Below are 21,280 nucleotides of genomic sequence, written 5' to 3' on the forward strand. Positions count from 1 at the left end.
TGTGGGAGAAACTATGACTGAAATTGGGTTTTAAGGTTCCCAAAAGCCCAAATCAGGCCAAGTGGATTGTGCTTCTTGCTGCCTACAGATTTGTATGTAGAATTCTCAGCTACTTGTCCAGCACATGTCTGCCTGTATGCCACTACTCACACTTCCTGACCTAACAAAGGACTAAAGCTCTGAAACTCTGAACAAACACTGTTTGAAGGCTTTGAACAAACACTTTTTTTTTTACAAGAGTTGCCATGGTCATGATGTCTCTTCATAGCAATAGAACATTGAATAAGAAATACAGTAAAGGAAACAGTTTATTAGAAGAATATATATCAGTTCCTGACTGCTTTAATGGATAATTTTGAGTCAGAAAGGCAGACAAGCCCTACAGAATCAAAATAGGTTTTCACTCAGCTTTAACCCCATTATTCCTGGTCGAAGAGAGGGGATATGTTCACCATTTGCCTGAGACAAATGCAATATCATTGTTATTACAGCTGATGAGACCAGAAATGCATAACCAGTGAGGTGTAGCCATGGTATTCATGCTCCAAGGCCCTCCATTGTAACAAATAATGAAGAGTTCCTCAGCAGCTCTCTCTCACAGAGAAGTAAGAGGTTTGGCAGCTGGGCCATCCCAACCAAAGATGTTTTTGTTAGGGTCTGCACCACTATGGGAGGAACATGTGAACCTTGGAAGCAGTAATATACTCCCAAATCCTCAGGCTCCACTCTGCTGATCTTGAGCGTGAAATCTGTACCTGACCCACTGCCACTGAACTTGTCTGGGACCCCAGAAAATCGGTTGGAAATCCCATAGATGAGGAGCTGTGGGGACTGGCCTGGCTTCTGCAGGTACCATTCCAAATAGGTGTACCCATTACTATATACAACACTCTGACTAGACCTGCAAGAGATGGAGGCTTTATCTCCAAGACTGACAGGAAGGGAGAGTGGAGTTTGAGTCCTCACAACATCCCCTCTGGAAGCTGAAATAAAGACAGAGAAGAACAAAGTCATGGTCTAACTTATTGATTTTTTTTAAAATTCACTTCAGTTTGATGTTTATATTACATAAAATGCTTTATACACTAAAATTTGCTTTTTAACAATACGACTGAACTAAAAGCCCTAAGGGGTTTCTAGCTGTTATTTAGACCATCCCAGTCCATCTGTGTCATAACCTGCATTGTAATACAGGTTCCTTCCCATCTGGGTCCTCCCTCTCACAGATGTAAATCTCACAGACCCCATCCTGAAGGCTAACATCCATCTTCCCTACATGGACAGAACCCATGTGATCAGCCGTGAGACTAGGACTCATCCCTACTACCCATCCTCCTTCCTCAGTGTTCTTACCAGGAATCCTGAATACCAGCAGCACCAACAGCACAACAGGAAACTTCATTCTGAGGAGGCAGTCTGAGGAGATTGATCAGTCACTGCAAGAGGACTACTGTTATCTCAGAATAAGAAGGGTGGTCCTAGGGAGCAATATGCAAAGGCCTGGGTTAGTGCTGCAGTACAGGCAGAGGAAAGAGTTATGAGGATTTTCATGATGGCCCCTCCTTCTTTATCAGAGTCAGAACAAAAGGGCAAAAAGGAGCAAAGCTGTTTCTGTGTTCAAGAGGGGCCTCCTGGTGGTTATCTGATGAAGGAGGGTGAAGATGGTACACTGGTCTCCACAGTCCAGCATAAAGACCCAGAGGCATGAGTAACAGAAATTCATGTTGTTAGTGTGTAGGGGGCTTGAAGGTCCAAGATCAAGTGCCAGGAGGTAGTCATTGCACCCTGTCTTTCAGAATGTACTTCTAGTTGGCCACTTCCATGTCTGGCACTCAAAGAACTTTTCTTGAAAGGATTATATTTGAGTGTGTATTCTTCTTTCAAAACATTATTTTCTAACAGTTTAACCATCTGAAAACACAGTTTATCTCATTTTGTAAATTTAATTTATATTTTGTCATGCTGTTATAACAGGGATATAGAGGTGGCTTTTGCTAAATACATTGAATCTTCACTTATACTTTCAGGTGCCCAAAATGTGTTACTGTAAAAAAGATAAAGTCTGGTATCTGTACTTTTGTTTTAGGTAGCTCCCTTTACTTTTGCTTCAGAGTTCTGCTCATTTTGCATATAAGCATGTCAATCACTAGAGGATTATATGTTAAATTTGAAAGCACAAGGTTGAGTAATCTTAAATTTACTTAAGCTATTTTTCCACTTTAGGAGTAATGAAAGTACTAGGATATTTCATTCTTGTCTTAGTTAGGGTTTTTAATATTTTTTTCATTCATTTTACATTGCAAACACACAACTCCCTCTCATCTTTCCTCCCGCTCCCATGCCCTACCCTTCCCCCACCTAACCAAACCACAACCCCTCCTCCAAAAGTTAAGGCCTCCAATGGGGTGTCAGCAAAGCCTGGTACATTGGTTGAGGCAGGTCCAAACCCCTCCCCACTGCATCAAGGCTGAGCAAGGCAGATGTTCCACCATAGGTAATGGGCTCCAAAAAACCATCTCATGCACCAGGGATAGATCCTGATCCCCATGTCAGAAGCCCCTCAAATAGGCCCAGCTACACAATGTGTCCAGTATGCCAAGGGACTAGTCCAACCCCAAGCTTGAGAAATAAGGAGTGTAAAGTCTCCCTAATTAATGTACATTAAAATCGACTTTGAAATAAGAATTTATGCAGTCATAGGAAGAGAAAATTATTTACTTTGACTTTTAAACTAGATCAAAAATTTATCTGCAGAAGAATGGAACATATGAACTAAGAACTCTAATTTTCAATGCTTCTCCAATATGAAATTATAACAAAAATCAGCAAAATGTTGAGGTGAACTTTAAATGAAAATGTTGTAAGCATCAAAGACCACATAAAAACCTTTAAATTTACTTATAAATTTAAATCAAATTTTATTTTAGACATTTTGTTTCATTTTAGTTAATAGGAACCAAAAGCTTAGGTCAAGACAGATATGAGAGAAGATAAAATCTCCTGCAGAGCCTAAAATCATGAGAGCAGTGTAAAAGAATGTGTAAACATGAGCCATATTATATATGCAGTTTCAGTGTGTGTTACTGAGTGAAGTTTGAGTATGTAACTATAAAAATCCCCCAAATTTACCTAATTTCCAAAATTCACCAAAGAATTCAAAGTACTGTGTACAGTCATTCTTTATCATGTTCTCAGTAGAGAAGTATTTCCCATTCCTTGCAAGCTAGTCTTTACCTTTTACATGTTTAAATAACAAATTCCCTTTGCTGATGAGCAAGATAACTGAACTCAAGAATGAATGCACACAGTCATGAGCAGCAGTGGGCCCGAGAACTCATCTTTCCTTGCAATTCTCCTTCCCCTCTCCTTCTGTTCTTACTAGGGATCCAGGGCAACAGCATCCCCAAGAATTGAGCCGAGAATTTCATTTGGAAAAGTTGAATTAAGGAACCCTGGACATTTAAGGCAGGATCTTTAAAGCATGTATCTTTATAGATCTTCAGGCATTTATCTCAGACTTGTAAGTGAATGTCTTTAGGGAAAAATGAAGAAATCTCCTGGTAGGTGTAAATTGTGAAAAGGAGTCAATTTAAGGGTGAAAGGCCTGGTATGCTAGCCAAACAACATAAAAACAAAAACAAAACTAAACAAAACCCCCAAAACAACTCTATTAGTAAAAGCAAATGAGCATATCAGACATGACTCACATGGATGAGTGAGTTGGATTCTGAGATTCCAGGTTATAAATAGTAATGAGAATTCAAGTGAAACACACTTGTCAGAAACTGACAATGGGGTCATTTGTGTCTTAGTTTGTAATCTGAATAGTCCTTCTTCTTCCTATCTCCTCCCAAATCTGGATATAATTTATTTCATATATTTTCAGTATGCAAATTGTGTGTCCATATGTGTGTTTTTAAAGAAAAGAACTCCCTGGGAGGGTGAGGTAAAATAATAATTTCAAAACCAAATTATTTGAAACTATTCAGAGACTCTCTTACCATGCCTTCACTGTTGTCATGTGGACTGGCCTCTTCAGTGGTGCTAGTGCCTTCTTTGATTCACATGGGAAAATAAGTTCTTCATCTACCATCTTAGTAGGAAAGCTACATCCTGGAACCAAATTCCAAAGGACATCTGTCAGTGACACAGACATGGACCTCAGCCAGCCAGCCATTGGTTTTTATCCAGTTAGCAATATCAGGATCAGGTTCTATCTTGAGGAGAGGGCTTTGAATGCAGTCTGAAAGTGGTTGTCTTCAGCAATAGGGTCTTATCATCAAGGTCTCAGGATGGTCAAGCACAGTGTAAATTGCCTGTGATGTTTGCTTGTTTTCTAACAGATTCTCTGACAAGTTAAAAACAGATTTCCCGCCGGGCGGTGGTGGCGCACGCCTTTAATCCCAGCACTCGGGAGGCAGAGCCAGGCGGATCTCTGTGAGTTCGAGGCCAGCCTGGGCTACCAAGCGAGTCCCAGGAAAGGCGCAAAGCTACACAGAGAAACCCTGTCTCGAAAAAGCAAAAAAAAAAAAAAACAAAAAAAACAAACAAACAAACAAACAAAAAACAGATTTCCCATATTTGCCACTGGACTTTAAACCTCCCTCACCATTATTCCTGTATTATCCTTAATATCACCTATACTTCTTTATCCTGCTGTCTTAAGATCTCTTCCCCCACTTTCCAACAAAGATTCCTTTCTGACTTTCTGGATCTCACAGGTTCTTGATGTTAAACAATCTAAACACTTAAAACTGTGATCCACAGATGAATGATAGCTTGTAAACTTTGTCTTTCTGGACCTGGTTGTCTCTGTATGTTTTGCAGTTCCATCCATTTACCTAAAATTTTCATAATTTTATTTTGTTTATATTACAACTTAATTTCTTTGTGCATAGACCACCTTTTCATTATCCATTTACTAGCTGAAGGACATCTAGGGTATTTCTGTGCCCTGGATATTGTGAAAAGAGCAACAGTGAACACAGATGAACATGTGTCTCTGTGGGATGAAACAGAGTCCTTTGGGTATTGTAGCTAGAGAGTTTTGTCTCCAGGTCCCACCAATCCCCAGCAGTCCGACAGCCCACTTATAAAATAAACACACAGATGCTTATATTATTTGAATTGTTTGGCCTAATGGCTCAGGCTTCTAGCTATCTAGTTCTTACATCTAAAATTAACCCATTTCTATTAATCTAAAAGTTGCCATGTGTCTCGTGGCTTACCAGTATCTTAACATCTTCTCATGACAGCGGCTGGCAGTGTTTCCTTGACTCAGCCTTCCTGTTCCCAGAATTCTCTTCTCTGCTTGTCCCACCTATACTTCCTGCCTGGCTACTGGCCAATCAGTGTTATATTTATATAGAGCAATATCCACAGCAGGGTATATGTTCAGAAGTGACATAGCAGGATCATATGGTAGATTTAGGTTGATCAGGAACTGCTGCACTGATTTCCATAGTGGCTGCACCAGTTAGCAACCTCACCAAGGCTCAATGAGAACCACTGCCCCTCTTTCCTACATCCTTGCCAGCATTTCATGACTTTTGTTTTCTTAAATAGTCATTCTGACTGGGGTAAGATGCATTTCTATGGTGGCTCAGAATGGAGAATTTTTTAAAAAATCTCTTAGCCAGCTTTTTTTTTCTTCTGATGTCTCTCTTGTCAGCTCAAAATTAATTGGACTTTTTGTTCTCATGTTATTTGCTTTTTTAAGATCTTTGTACATTCTTTTCTTGTTTTTGTTTTTGTTTTGTTTTGTTTTGCTTTGCTTTTGGTTCTATTGTTTTCCAAGACAGGGTTTCTCTGTGTAGCTTTGGTGCCTGTCCTGGATCTCACTCTGTAGAGCAGGCTGGCCTTGAACTCACAGAGATCCTCCTGGCTCTGTGTCCTGAGCACTGGGATTAAAGGCAAGTTCCACCACCACCCACCTTATTCTTTTCTTAATTAACGTTTCTATTGCTGTGATAAAATACCATTGCCAAACAACTCAATTATAAAATGGTTTATTTTAGCTCACATCTCTCAGGTTACACTCAATTACTGAGCAAATCATTGTAGGGAAAAGGGGCTGGCTAAAGAAACCCACCCCCGCTGGGTGGCGGCGGCGGTGGTGGTGGCGAGTTCCAGGAAAGGCACAAAGCTACACACACACACACACAAAACAAAACAAAACAAAACAAAACACCCTGACCCTGGAGCCCAGAACTAGGGAAAGATGGTTCAGATCAGGGCAGAAAGAAACACAGTTTGGCCTAGTCAGATCAGAGCTATCTCTGCCCCTGGCCAACTGACTTGTGAAACCAAGTCAACCCCTGGTTGACTCCACCCCCAAGACTTCTGTGAAAACTGCCCTGCCTAGTCAGTTAGAAAAAGGCTGTTCTCTCCACCCTGGTAGAGGTGGCTACTCTCCTGGACTCCTCTTTCCGAAATTAATCTCTTTCTCAAAAGAGTTTTGGGTGTGAAGATCCTCATTCACTGGTGTAGAGAAGATCCTTGCTGGGAGGTACCTCAGTGGACAAAAGAAGGGAGAGCTAAAAGACCAGAGTGAGGAGGAGCCGAACAGAAGATCTTTGCTGAGATACCCCTCAGTGGACAGAGCAAGAGAGAGCTTAAAAAGTAACACTTTTCTCCGGAGCTGGAGGAGATTGCTACATTTCTGCAGGGTTTTCCCCTTTTTCAGTGTGAAGCAAAAGAAGCAACATCGTAGGCCAGAGAAGCGGAGCTCTGCTAGGAAGCCCCCTTAAGAGGGTGCTGAGCAAAGCTCAGCTGTAGTGGCTCTCCAGGAGAGGAGCAGGATTGCTATACCCTACGGGGAGACCATCCCCCATCAGTTTCAGGTCTGACTTTCCCAAGAAGTCAGAAAAATTTCCCTTCCAGTGTTGGGCTGCTTCTTTGCAATTCCAGCCGTCAAAGCTGTGCTAAACAGCTCCAGGTCTATGGGACTCCTTTAGGACAGAGCTGTTTTTCTGAGCAGCTCAAGGTGTCTGGGATAACTTGCCCTCCAGGGCTGAACTATCGCCTTGCAGCTTCAGCTGTCACAGCTGTCCTAAGCAGCTCAAGGTCTTGTCTGACCCCCAGGTAGTCAGGACACCTTTCCCCAGAGTTGTTGCAACAAATTTACATACATTGTTGGTGCCAAAACCGGGGATTAAACCCACAAAGTTGCAACCGATTTACTTACAATCATGGCAGGAAATAAAGCAGAACAGGAAAGTAGAGGTAGGAACTGGTGCTGGGGCTTTGGAGAAATGCTGTTTACTAGCTTTGCTCCTCATGGCTCACACAGCCTGATTTCTTATAGCCCTCAGGATCATTTACCCTAGGGTGGTACCAACTTCTGTGTCATGGGACCTCCCACATTCATAGTTAATCAAGACAATACCCCAGAGAATTGCCTACAGGCCAGTCTTATGGAGTTGTTTTCTTAATTCTTGTTTCCTTTTCTCAAAGAACTCTAGCTTGGGTCAAGTTGACGTATAACTAGGCAGGACAATTCTAAACACTAATCATCTCTCAGATATATAGCTGGTAAATATTTTTTCCATTCTGTTGGCTGCTTCTTCAGTCAACTAACAAAAACTGCACCCTTCCTATTATCCCCAAGTGTAGAATTATCATTTCCACATTGAAACCTCATTTCCACATTAAAACTATACAGAGTTATTATTTGTTCAAAGAATAAACTTATTTGTATAATGAAATAACAAGATTAGACATGATGATTTCCTTTAGATTAATAGATGAATATGATATGAGGTAACCAGGCATGGATGAAAAAACTATCAGAACAAAGAAAAAAACAAGGGGTTGAGGGCAGAAATGCACTAAGGCAACAATATCATTCAGAAAAGAGAAAACGAAAACTCTACACACCTACATTATTTTGACCATATAAAGTGCTAAGAAATAATAAACTGTGGAAATAATAAAATGAATAATTTTCCTGAAAATATGTAAATTACTGTGATTGAACAATCAATTAAAAAATAACAAGTTAATATCATCATCAAGCAGCATTTTGAAATTAAATAAATACAAAGTATTTATAAAATATATAAAAAAATTTGAGAATCTAGATTATTTTACCACCCATAATGAAGATGGTTCCTCCAAATAACTGTTTCTAATGGCTAGGTTTAGAGCAGCCAGTCTTTGAGGCAGTGGTGAATGTGTCCTTTCTAGGTATTCAAAATACAGGTTAGATGTATATAGTCATTGTTTATTCCTTTCAATCTCTACTCTTATTTCTTAAATATAGAAAAATTGTGAGAAATATGCCGAAAGTCATTATATGTGACACCAGGATTGTAACAAAGGTTTATATTTAGAATGCCTATATTATTAGTCATATGGAGGTTTGAATAGGAATGGCTCCCATAGACTTGTGTGTTTGAATGATTGGTCCATAGGCAGTGGCACTATTGGAAGGTATTGCCTTGTTGGATGAAGCATGTCACTGTGGAGACAGGCTTTGAGGTCTCATATATGCTCAAGCTACACCCAAAATGCAGTGATGCCTTCTTCTGCCTGTGGGTGAAGATGTAGAACATTCAGCTCCTATAGTTGGCTCTTTTTCTACTCTTTGGAGGCCCACCATCCAGCTTCCAAATAAATACAAGGAGACATATTCTTACTTATGAAGACCTGGCCTTACCTTGGCTTTTTTTAACCAGCATTTCTAATTTAACTTAGACTGCTTCTCTTTACTTATGTTTTGCCTCTGGGATTTTTATCTTTTTTTATTCTATGTATCTTTCTTTCCTTTTTGCTCCATGGCTGGCTTTGTGGCTGGGTGGCTGGCCCCTAGTGTCCTCTTCTTGCCCTTTTCTTGCTCCTCAATATTCTTTTCTTGAGCCTAAATTTCTACTCCCATTTATTCTCTCTGCCTGGCAGCCTCACCTGTCCTTTCTCCAGCCTAACTATTGGCTGGTTAGTTCTTTATTAGATCAATCTGATGTTTTAGGCAGGCAAAGTAAAACAGCTTTACAAAGTTAAAAAAAAATGCAACATAAAAGAATGCAACACATCTTTGCATCATTAAACAAATATTCCAACGAATAAATAAATGCAACAAATCTTAAACTAATATTTCACAACAAGCATCTTCTCTAGCACCATTTCAGCCTGCATGCCATCATGTCCTGCCATGATGATAAAGGACTAAACCTCTGAAATCATAAGCTAGTCACAATTAAATGTTTTCCTTTATAAGAGTTCCCATTGTCATGGTGTCTCTTAACAGCAATAGAACCTCTAAATAAGACAAGACACAAATTAAAGAATATGTGAATAGGGCATTTGCAATGAGCTTCATTGCTCCTGACATTATTTACCGTCCAGACCAGTGTTCTTTCTTCCTAAGAAATTATTTTCAGATTTTAATTAAAATATGAGACAAAAATACCCATTTAATGTTTTGATTATTAACTCAGTTTATAAGTCTATCTTCTCTCATTGGTTACCTGTCCAACAATATATGATCCTGATGTAAGGACTCTTATTGGGACATGAGGATTCTTTATTATATTGTTTCTTTAACCTGAACCACTTTGTTGTTCACAGATGGGAGAAGAACTCATTTTTCTTTCCTTATTCTGGCTAAGTATGCTCTTAGGGAGGGAAGGTTTCTCTCTGCCTTTCCCAAATTTATCCATAAATCTGTCTTCCTTTCACTAATGGACAAGTTCATCAGAAGAAGAGCTAAGTATATAGATCTTAAATTCTCAGTTAAAATTCACTAACAGTAAAAGGCATCTAAGTGTTAATATACTTTTATAATTCACTATAATTCAGTTGTTAGTAGAAAGAAAATTATTTCAGTTTGCTACTTACTTGAACTCATGACAACTAAAACATAAATCCATAAGATCATGAAAGCCTTAGTTTCCAGATATGTCTCCATTGTTTCTCATTCTCTCTTCACTATTTCACAATATTTTTCCCTAAGAGAGAGTACCAGAAGTCACTCTATGCTTTTTTTAACCAAGGTGGATTTTGTAATCCATGTAGTTCACAAAAAGAAAAAAAAGATAACTTTAGCTTCAACAAAAATTTGCTTATTCTGTAAAAATATCTGTTGGTGAACTTGTAATTGGGAGATTAAAACAAGAAGAGTTAGTTTTCATCTCTGTGAAGTTGGACTAGATATTATGGTATAGATTAGGACATTCCCCAACTGTATTTTTGAAAATCACTGCAGCCTAGTGTGGCCTAGGCTCACTGTCCATCCAATCAGAGTGACTGATTTCTTGATTTTAGCACAGTAGAAGATAGGTTATCTTTTAAATTAGGAGAGGCCTTCTCAGATCTGTAATGTTGGGGTTGTGGTGGAGTGAATAGAGTTACGATGTAGCAAAGTAAGTCTTAGGCTTATTCAGCCCAAGCCTTTCTATAAATCATAAGCCTTACTTCATCTGAGATATCTCTCAAGCAGGTGGAATTACCACAGGGGAAAACTGGGACAATTCAGCCTCACATTTCTGCTTTCCTGATTGGTTGAGCTATGATCTGTATGACTATGAGAAGGAACTGATTCCTTGTTGAAAGTAATAAGTTGCAAATCTACAGTGTGTAGGCTGCTGATAGTGAGTTTTAAATCTGTCTTGATCTGCCACCTTCAAACCTCAAGGGGATCCCAGACATGGTCTGTGAAGCATACTTCATGATGAGCCTTGGAGCCTGGTTTGCTGTATGGAGGTACCACTATAAATATGTACTAATTCCCTGGCTGGCCCTGAAGTTGATGGTGATCCTGTCTTCTGGAGTCACTGACAGGAGTGCTAGAGAATGGGTCAACACAATGTCACTTCTGGAGTCTGGGACTACATGTGAAAATTAGCAGTCAAAAGGTTAAATATATTATTTTCTAAATTACATGTCTTTTTTAATTTTATAATTTAATTTAATTTTACATATCAGTCACAGATTCCCCTGTCCTTCCTCCTCTCACCTTCCCCACCCTCCTCCCCAGCCCACCCCCCATTCCCATCTACTCCAGGGCAAGGACTCAAAACAACAGTAAAATTCCATATAATGCAGGACCTTTACAAATATAAAATGAAGATGTAGAGAGCTGCGTGAAGCTGCATTCTTGAGATGGCTCTGGCTTTCGCCCCCCGCCCTCCCGATGGCGAGTGCTCTCTATGTTAAACAACTCCTTATTTGGCTTGGCTTTAAATTTCGGCTTGCTAAGGCATACGTGCACCTATCCAGGAATCCCATGTGGCGCATGATGGCTGGTGGTCTGAGACCTATATAAGGCTGGGCGGGCTCTCCCTAGGGGAGAAGAACAAAGGACACAGATTTTGAAAAGTCCTGAATAAAAAACAGCTTGAAGAAGAGCTCGGTGTTGTGTCTTCCTTGCTGGTCGAGGCAGACGCGACAATTGGTGGCCCGTACGGGGAAAACTCTTTGAAGAAAGGGAGCTCAGAACTTCTTGCTGTCAGGGTAGGTATACCTGGTAAGTCCCCGGGTTAATTGGGGAACCGCGACAAAAGCGGGTTTTGCTCTCTTCTGTAGATAAAGAGAGAGCGGTATCGCAGAGCTGCGTCCAAAGCAGACGGTATATATTGAAACAAAACTAGTTTGGCTGCTACATCTCCGCGGACGCGTGGAGCAAAAGTGAACTTGTAAACTGGGGCTTTTTGGCAGAAGCTCTGAGAAATATCTTAGGTTAAAAACAAAGGGTTGTACAAGGATGGGCACTTCCTTCTCACACCCAATTTTTATAGCTCTCAATGAGCTGCTTCTAACTAAAGACTTAAAGATAAAGAAGGGAACTTTACAAAGATTCTTAGAGGAATGCGATGTCGTGGCCCCATGGTTCGCTGTTTCTGGGAGTCTCACAGTGTCCTCCTGGGAAAAATTGGGACGAGACTTAGACTTCGCAGCAGAACAGGGGACCCTGAAACCGGGGGTGAGACCAGTTTGGAGATTAGTACGTGGCTGCTTAGAGGATCAACGCTGTGGCGATGCTTTGGAAAGATGACAAGCCGCCCTAGAGCAGTTACAAGAGGAGCGATCAGAGAAGGCGGGCTCTGAAAAGGCGGAATCTGTAAAATCCAAGGACAGTAAACAACAAAAGAAAAAGGAGACACGACTCTATCCCTCCCTATCGGACTTTAAAGACCCCGAATCTACTGACTCTTCTCTCGGTTCGGAGGAGATAGAGTCTCTAGTTAGAGCATTACAAAAAGTAAAAATTAAAAACAAGGTGAGAGAGAGAGACAAAAGAAAAAAGGTTTGTGGGTCCTTAATCCCCTCTGCTCCTCCCCCTTACCCTGAGGCTGCGACAGCAGCTCCCGGAGCGTCTCCGGTCAGCAGCAGCCTCCACCCACAGCTGTGGAGGGAGGTTAGGAGAGAGATGCAGGTGGCTTGTCCTGTTTTTGTAGATAATCAGAATCAAAGATATCATGAACCTTTGGATTTTAAACTTGTCAAGTCTATAGCCGAGTCTGTGAAAAGTTATGGTGTTACCGCTGCATTTACACTTACTCAGATTGAGACTCTGCAAAGACAATGCATGACTGCCTCAGATTGGATGAATCTTGCCCGTGCCTGCCTTAGTCCAGGCCAGTATTTAGACTGGAAGGCCTTCTTTATTGAATTTGCTAATGAGCAGGCGGCGGCAAACCACAACACGGGCCTGCAATGGGATGCTGATATGCTGCTTGGTCTGGGCAGATATGTCAATCAACAGACTACCTATCCTCCTAATGTATATACTCAAATTAATCAAATAGCCATTAGAGCCTGGAAATCTTTGCCTAACAAAGGTGAAGTGAGTGGCAATTTGACCAAGATACTCCAAGGTCCCATGGAGCCCTTTTCAGATTTTGTGGCTCGCTTGATAGAGGCTGCTGGTAGAATTTTTGGGGACACAGATGCCTCAATGCCCCTGATAAAACAGTTAATATATGAGCAATGTACAACGGAGTGCAGGGCTGCCATCACCCCATATAAGGCCAAGGGGTTGGAAGCCTGGATGAAGGCTTGCAGGGAATTAGGAGGACCTCTGACCAATGCAAGTCTGGCAGCTGCAGTCCTTCAGCTTACCCAGAGAAAAGAGAGTAATACTCCAAATGCTTGTTTTAAATGCGGGAAGAGAGGGCATATAAGACGCAACTGCCCACTAGGAGGGGTTAGTAGACAGGAACAAGGAAGTAGCCAGCGCCGCGTTCAGCCAGGACTCTGCCCAAAATGCAGAAAGGGAAGACACTGGGCCAGTGAATGTCGGTCCGTCAAAGACATAAACGGGCAACCCATTGCAGTTGACAGCTTTCCAAAAAACGGCCAGCGGGGCCCACGCTCCCAGGGCCCTCAAATATATGGGGCGATGGAGACCCCGAGACAGGACTCCCCTCCAGAGCAGTGGCCCTCCCTTCGCCATCCCAAGCACTGCGGAGAGCCACTGCGGGCTCAGCAGGATTGGACCTCTGTGCCATCGCCAGACTCGTACTAACTCCGCAAATGGGGGTACAAGTAATAGAGTCTGATTTTCAAGGCCCCCTTGACCCAGGAACAGTAGGGTTGTTAATAGGGAGATCATCTACCTTATTGAAAGGATTGCGTATTCATCCAGGGGTGATTGACTCTGACTACATAGGAGTAGTAAAAATTATGGTAGAGTCACCAAAAGGAATTACTGCCATATCCCCAGGGGATAGAATTGCACAACTTATTTTACTCCCCAGTCTGCATGGTGCCCATCCGGCTTATGACAAAGAAAGAGGAGACAAAGGATTTGGGTCATCAGGAACAGATTTCACATTCTTATCACTGGATTTAGATCAGAGACCTACATTACAACTAACTGTCAATGGTATTAAACTTATGGGAATTTTAGATACTGGAGCGGACCGCAGTATTATTGCTAGCAAAGATTGGCCTCGGGATTGGCCAATACAAGTTTCTTCCCAGATGCTACAAGGACTGGGTTATGCTAGCGCTCCTAATATTAGTGCAAGTTTACTAAATTGGCATGATGAAGAAGGACATTCCGGCGTTATGCAACCCTATGTCCTTGAGCTTCCAGTTTCCCTTTGGGGGAGGGACCTCATGAAGTCTATGGGTTTCAAATTAAGCAATGAGTATTCCAAAGAATCTCAAGATATTATGAAAAAGATGGGATGCCATCCCAATTTTGGATTAGGAAAGTTTTTACAAGGGAGAAAGGAGCCAATACAGGCAACACCTAGAAAGCCCAGGCAAGGGCTGGGTTTTTCTTAGGGGCCATTGAGGAAGGAGTTCCCATATCCTGGAAAACGGAGGAACCAGTGTGGGTTCCTCAATGGCCACTTTCCTCCGAGAAACTGCTAGCAGCAAGGCAGCTAGTGGAAGAGCAGTTGAGAGAGGGACATATCAAACCTTCCCTTTCTCCTTGGAATACACCCATTTTTGTTATAAAGAAAAAATCAGGGAAATGGAGATTGTTGCATGACCTTAGAGCAATAAATGAGCAGATGAATATTATGGGGCCTGTACAGAGAGGTCTTCCATTATTATCAGCCTTACCAGAGAACTGGCCCATTATTGTGATCGATATTAAAGATTGTTTTTTCTCCATCCCCTTGCATGACAAGGATAGTGAAAGATTTGCATTTACAGTGCCATCTACTAATCATGAAGAGCCAGATAAGAGATATCAGTGGATTGTCCTACCACAAGGCATGGCCAACAGTCCTACTATGTGTCAGTTGTTTGTAGCACAAGCTCTAGAGCCATTAAGGGCCCGCTTCCCTGCTGTTAGATGTGTCCATTATATGGACGACATCCTCCTCGCAGCAAAAGAAAAGGATGTTTTACAAGCTGCATATCACTTTTTAGGGACAGTGTTAAGAGCTAAAGGGTTGTACATCGCTCCTGAGAAGGTACAACAGGATCAGGTGGTTACTTATTTAGGCTCTAAGATTACCAGTCAACAGATTAGGCCTCAAAAGGTAGAATTGAGAAAAGATCATTTATGTACATTAAATGATTTTCAAAAATTATTAGGAGACATAAATTGGATAAGAGGCAGTTTAAAAATGGCAAATTATGAGCTAAAGCCGCTTTATGATACATTAGCAGGTGACACGGCTTTGGATTCCCCTAGACAGTTGACCACAGAAGCACGTGAAGCACTATGCAAAGTTGAGGATAGATTACAGGAAGCCTTTCTTCAGAGAGTTCGAGATCCCAACACAATTGTATTATGCATTCTGCCCACCTTTTTGCAGCCCACCGGTATTTTATGGCAGGATGGACCTTTATTGTGGGTTTACACTAGAATTTCCCCTGCAAAATCCATTGAATATTATCCCACAACTGTGGCACTACTTGCCCAGCAAGGTATTCAGCAGTGCTTGCAATATTTTGGAACTTCCCCGCAAATGCTGATTGTACCTTATAATGTCAATCAGGTGAAAGTTTTATGTGCTACTGTTGATGATTGGGCCATATTGCGCTGTAGCTATGCGGGGCATATAGATTGCCATTATCCAAAACATCCATTATTGAATTTTTTTTAAGGAACATCCTGTAGTCTTTCCTAAAATAACTGCTTCCCAGCCAATTCCCGGAGCTGCCGTTGTTTTTACTGACGGATCTAAAACAGGTTGCGGGGCCTATATGGTGGGCTCAGGGGAGCCTGTGAAGCACCAATATTTACCAGGCGCACCTCAGCAGGTGGAACTTTTAATTGCTCTAGAAGTTTTTAAGGTTTGTCCATTTCCATTTAATTTGGTATCAGATTCCTGCTATGTTGTTAATGCCTTAAGAATTCTTGAATGTGCAGGGCCTCTTAAATCCTCTAGTCCGGTACAGTCGGTTTTTTGCCAATTGCAACAATTGATTTGGCAGCGGAAAAATCCATTCTTTACACAACATATTCGTGCTCATACTGGCCTTGAAGGAACTGCTTCAAAAACAAAAAGGGGGAATAGGCCATAGCCGTACCCCTAAGGATAGACTCTCTCTTACATTATTTACCTTGAATTTTTAAAATTTGGATGGATCAAACTGTTCAGCTGCAGATAGACATCAATGTCAGCACAGTCCCTCTAAAGGGATGGTAAAATGGAAAGATGCCTTGACAGGTATCTGGCATGGACCTGATCTCGTGCTTGCATGGGCACGAGGCTTTGTTTGTGTTTTCCCACAGGGTCAACAAGATCCAATCTGGATTCCAGAGCGACTCGTGAGGAAGATACAACCGGACCGGGAAAGGGAAGAAAATAACCATGAAAAGGTTACTGGCAATTATGACTACGGTGATGCTGATGTTCCCAGGAACAATACAGAGGGAAACTAAACTATGGGCCGTCCTAAAAACATGGCCCTATCCTCTTCCTTTGACACCTGATTCAGGGATATTGCCTTTCATATTTACTACTAATGATACCTTAGAATGGCCCTCTTTGCCATTTGATGATGTAAAAGCCATAGATAATTTTACTTGGGTTTCTTTGTATAATACCTTATGTTTTTCTATGTCACAAAAAAAATATTAGTGAAAATCCATGCTTGGTGTTGCATCATCATGTTTTAGGTGTTTTTCATCATTTAGTCAATAAGTCCACCACCTCTGTTGGTCGTGGTACTGCAATACTTCTGCAAGGAGTTACCCCCAGAGCCATAAGTAAAGGAGGTGCTAGTCCTCCTCGACAACCATCCCTATTACCTAGATGTATGAGCTCTGTCACCTGGCCTCCGGCATGGACAGGATGCCAAAGCACCCTACAACCCAATTTTGTTAATCTTAATAGGACCTTTTCTTTATCATTGAAAGTAAGTCCGTATAATAATTCCTTTAGTGGGTTTAATTTTTCTTATAATAATCCTTTGCAGGCAGCATTTTCTAATCCCTTTGATTCATGGGTATTGTGTAATTCCCGCAGTGCCTGTACCCAGCTTAATGCTTTGGGGTTTGTAAAAGGGGGTGCTTTTCAGAATTGTAGTTATTCAGTACATATGGGGATGACGTTTGAATCAGATGTCACCCTGAATTGTACCCATTCTAAGTCAGTTCGTTTTAGTCCTACCCCGGTTTGTGTGTGGCCCCCTTTCTTGTTCCTGCTGTTTAATTATTCGGGTGGAATGTTGAATTGTTCATCTCAGAAATGTTTTCTTGCACAATGCTGGAATGCCTCTGAGCATGATTCCGCTATTGTGATGCGTGTACCCACCTATATTCCTGTACCCGTCCGTATCGATGATGCACAATTACCAGTGGTCTTAAGTAGGCAGAAAAGAGACTTTGGCATTACAGCAGCAATAGTAACAGCCATTGCATTATCAGCTACTGCTGCAGGGTTGGCTGCTGCATCCATGGCCACATCTGTCCCGACAGCACAAGCACTAAATGAACTGTCGAGTAATACTGCCAAAGCCCTGCAAAGTCAAAATGCTATTAATGTGCATCTACATCGTGGGATCACATTACTTAATCAGAGGGTAGATCTATTACAAGAACAAATTGATATTATGGAGGGAGCTTGCATAGCACCCATGACTGGGTTGTGCATTGCCTCTATTACCTATGAGAATTGGACTCGAGCAGCTAATCTTTCTAAACAATTGAGTGCTATGATTACAGGAGCCTGGACTGCTGAGTTTGATAATTTAACAGCGACCTTGAGGAACGAGATTGTTGCGGTCAACAACACACGGGTCCATGTGGCCACAGCGGAGGAACTTCTGACTTGGATTCATCAGTCCTTTAATTTTTTGAAGGAGTGGGCGGGACTAGGTGCCTTGTTGGTTCTTGTGATACTTGCCTTCCTTGTTTGCCTGTGGTGTTTCCATAAGATGAGGTTTGCCGGGCGGTGGTGGCGCACGCCTTTAATCCCAGCACTCGGGAGGCAGAGCCAGGCGGATCTCTGTGAGTTCGAGGCCAGCCTGGGCTACCAAGTGAGTTCCAGGAAAGGCGCAAAGCTACACAGAGAAACCCTGTCTCGAAAAAAACCAAAAAAAATAAAAATAAAATAAAAAAAAAAAAAAAAGATGAGGTTTGCACAGCGCTGTCAGGCAGCCATGATTATCCAAGCATTTACCGCCATTGAGGCTGGTCAGTCCCCTCAGGCTTGGCTAGTAAAGCTGCAGTCTTGAAGCACAGGTTGCGAGGCATGGCACTGCACTTGAGGTCGAAATAACACTGACCTCAAGAAGAGCATGTTTGATTGCATGCGGGTTGGCATCTATCTCCCGCCTCTGAAAAAAGGATGCTAAACTGGTCTGGTACTCTCTAGGTGGATGACACCTGGATAGCATTAGTACAGGTTCTTGTTTTCTCAGAGATCAAACCTCTACTCTTGCCTGTTGTCTAAAACAAAAAGGGGGAACTGTAGAGAGCTGCGTGAAGCTGCATTCTTGAGATGGCTCTGGCTTTCGCCCCCCGCCCTCCCGATGGCGAGTGCTCTCTATGTTAAACAACTCCTTATTTGGCTTGGCTTTAAATTTCGGCTTGCTAAGGCATACGTGCACCTATCCAGGAATCCCATGTGGCGCATGATGGCTGGTGGTCTGAGACCTATATAAGGCTGGGCGGGCTCTCCCTAGGGGAGAAGAACAAAGGACACAGATTTTGAAAAGTCCTGAATAAAAAACAGCTTGAAGAAGAGCTCGGTGTTGTGTCTTCCTTGCTGGTCGAGGCAGACGCGACATGAAGAGTTCCAAATATAAAATATTTTATGTACCATTCTCTGCTTTTTGACTTTGATAACAATCCTACCTAAAATCTAGAAGAGAAGACGTCCAAGGATCTGTAATGGGGGCAGCATCTCCCTGCTTTACTCCAAAGAAGGGAGGCAACCAAAAGTCGTATCCAGCTATTAAGCTTATGAACCACGTCAACAAGCAGCATGGCACAATAACAATATGTGTGCAGTAGTGGCACACATAACATGGAAATAACCAATGACTCTCTAATCGGACTTAACTGCTGCTCAACAAGAGCGATATCTTTCTTTCTAAGTACTGGAAACCTAGGCAACAAAACAGTGCTAGTGAAATTATGGTTATGGAGGTGAATCTTAAAGTAATACTTTTCTAAACCAACATAAATTTAACAAAAATATGAAAAAATATTTGTGCTTATACACACAGATAAGTGTAGTTTTCACCCTTCATCAAGGAAACTTCTCTTCGCAACAGACAGAGTCTGCTACAGAAAACTATAACTGATCAAAACGGAAAATTGTGGAGTCTAGTTCTAATTGATACATCTACAAAACACTTCCACACACCTGATTAGAGAACAGTGAAGAAGAGGGGCCAGGAAGATTGTAAGAGCCAGGGGACCAAGGACTTCTAGGTGGGGTTGTGTCACCTAGTAGTATCAGGAGCTAGAGATGTTAAGTCTCACCAACAAGACTGCAAATCAGCCAAATAAACATTGAACAAGGAGGAAGCCCATGAACGTTCCACTCTGCACTGGCAAAAGCCCATGAGGCATCAACCCGAGACAAAGGATTCCAGGCAACTTAGTAAATATGGGCATGGGTGTCGTGATGCTTCCCAGGGAAAAACATACCAATTGAGTGTCCACTGCCTAAAAGTTATACAAAACACACATACATGCAACCTTATATAGAATTAACAGGTTATATTTAAGAATACACACATACACACACACACACACACACACACACACACACACACACACACACACACATATGTGCAATAGCAATTGATAAAAGAGCCATAATTTTTAGGGAGAGTTTGGACAGATTACATGAGACAACTTTGAGAGGAAAGGAAAAGGAGAAATGTTGCAATTAAATTATAATCTCAAGCATAAAAAAATAAACAAAAGGGAAATGCAAGATGCGACATAGTGTGTAAAACTTTCAGTCTTAAGGTGATGGACTGTACATGTATTGCCTTAATCAATTTAAGCTATTTCATTTATCAGTTGAAAACTGTGAAGGGTCTAGATACTTAGCTTAGTGGTAGAGGGCTTGACTACAATGATGGTTTGAAAGAAAATGCCCCCTGAAGGGAATGGCATTATTAGAAGATGTAGTTTTTTGTTTTTTGGGTTTTTTTTTTTTTTGGTTTTTCGAGACAGGGTTTCTCTGTGTAGCTTTGCACCTTTCCTGGAACTCACTTGGTAGACCAGGCTGGCCTCGAACTCACAGAGATCTGCCTGGCTCTGCCTCCCGAGTGCTGGGATTAAAGGCGTGCGCCACCACCGCCTGGCTAGAAGATGTAGTTTTATTGGAATAGGTGTGGTCCTGACACTGGGTGGTATCTTGAGCATGTATGAGTCCTCAAAGGTCACCTCCACAGTGACACAATTCCTTCAACAGGACCACACCTATTCCAATAAAACTACATCTTCTATTGGAATAGGTGTGGTCCTGTTGAAAGAATTGTGTCACTGTGGAGGTGACCTTTGAGGACTCATACATGCTCAAGATATCACCCAGTGTCAGTTTACTTCCTGTTGCCTGCAAGATGTAGGACTTTCAGCTGCTTCTCCAGCACCATGTCTGCCTACACTGCATGCTACCATGTGCAACCATGATGATAATGGACTGAAACTCTAAACTTTAAGTGTGCCGCTCCAACTGAATGTTTTCTTTGCCAGAGTTGCCATTGTCATGGCATCTCTTCACAGCAATAGAAACTCTAAGACAGGAGTTAGTACCAGGGACTAGGGTATTAGTGTGCTAGGTCTGACCATGTTTTTGTTTGGAGGAATTTGGACTTTTGGAGTTTGTGTTAGAAAAGCAGTTTAATTCTTTAAGTGCTGCTTAATGGGCCATACAAATAGAAACATGGAAGACAGTGGTACTGAGCATGATTTGATGAACTTGGGAGGCTCCCCAAAATGTTTCAGAAGAAAGGAATTTCAGTATGTTGCCTAGAGAAAGTTCTTATGATATTTTGGTGAAGAATGTGGCTTTCTTTTATCTTTGTCTGAAGAATTTGCCTGAGGCTAAATTGAAGAGTTTTGGATTAATTCCTTTGGCAGAGGAAATCTCAAAACAGCCTAGTATAGTTGTGTGGTTACTAGTGTTAATTCTAATGAAGATTTATAATGAAAAGAAGCAAGCTGAGCAGAGTAAATTACAAAATGTGAAATTTAAGGAGAAAAGGAACACCAAAAAGGAGAATGGATCTAAATCCGTGTTCAAGAAAGTAAAAAGATTAAGAAATGGAATAAAGGGAGTGGTGACTTCAGGGAAAGATCCCACGCAGCTAAGTTTCCAACTTTTGAAAAGGAATTAAAGAAAAGATTAGAACCTTGTGTATTTGTGAATGTCTTTAATCCCAGCACTCAGAAAGTAGAAGG

General features: G+C 41.6%; 1 gene segment (V, D, J or C); it reads right to left on the reverse strand.

Annotated features, from left to right (window-relative positions):
• Positions 1 to 537: 537 nt before the first annotated feature.
• Positions 538 to 1,402, reverse strand: LOC128099636 (Ig kappa chain V-II region 26-10-like). The segment is given in 2 exon segments: positions 538 to 983; positions 1,354 to 1,402. Coding segments are annotated over 2 exon segments (495 nt in total).
• Between the last annotated feature and the right edge of the window lie 19,878 nt (positions 1,403 to 21,280).

This window comes from Peromyscus californicus, unplaced genomic scaffold (assembly GCF_007827085.1).
Source record: "Peromyscus californicus insignis strain IS unplaced genomic scaffold, ASM782708v3 Scaffold_6__1_contigs__length_162567912, whole genome shotgun sequence".
NCBI classification, from domain to species: Eukaryota; Metazoa; Chordata; class Mammalia; order Rodentia; family Cricetidae; genus Peromyscus; species Peromyscus californicus.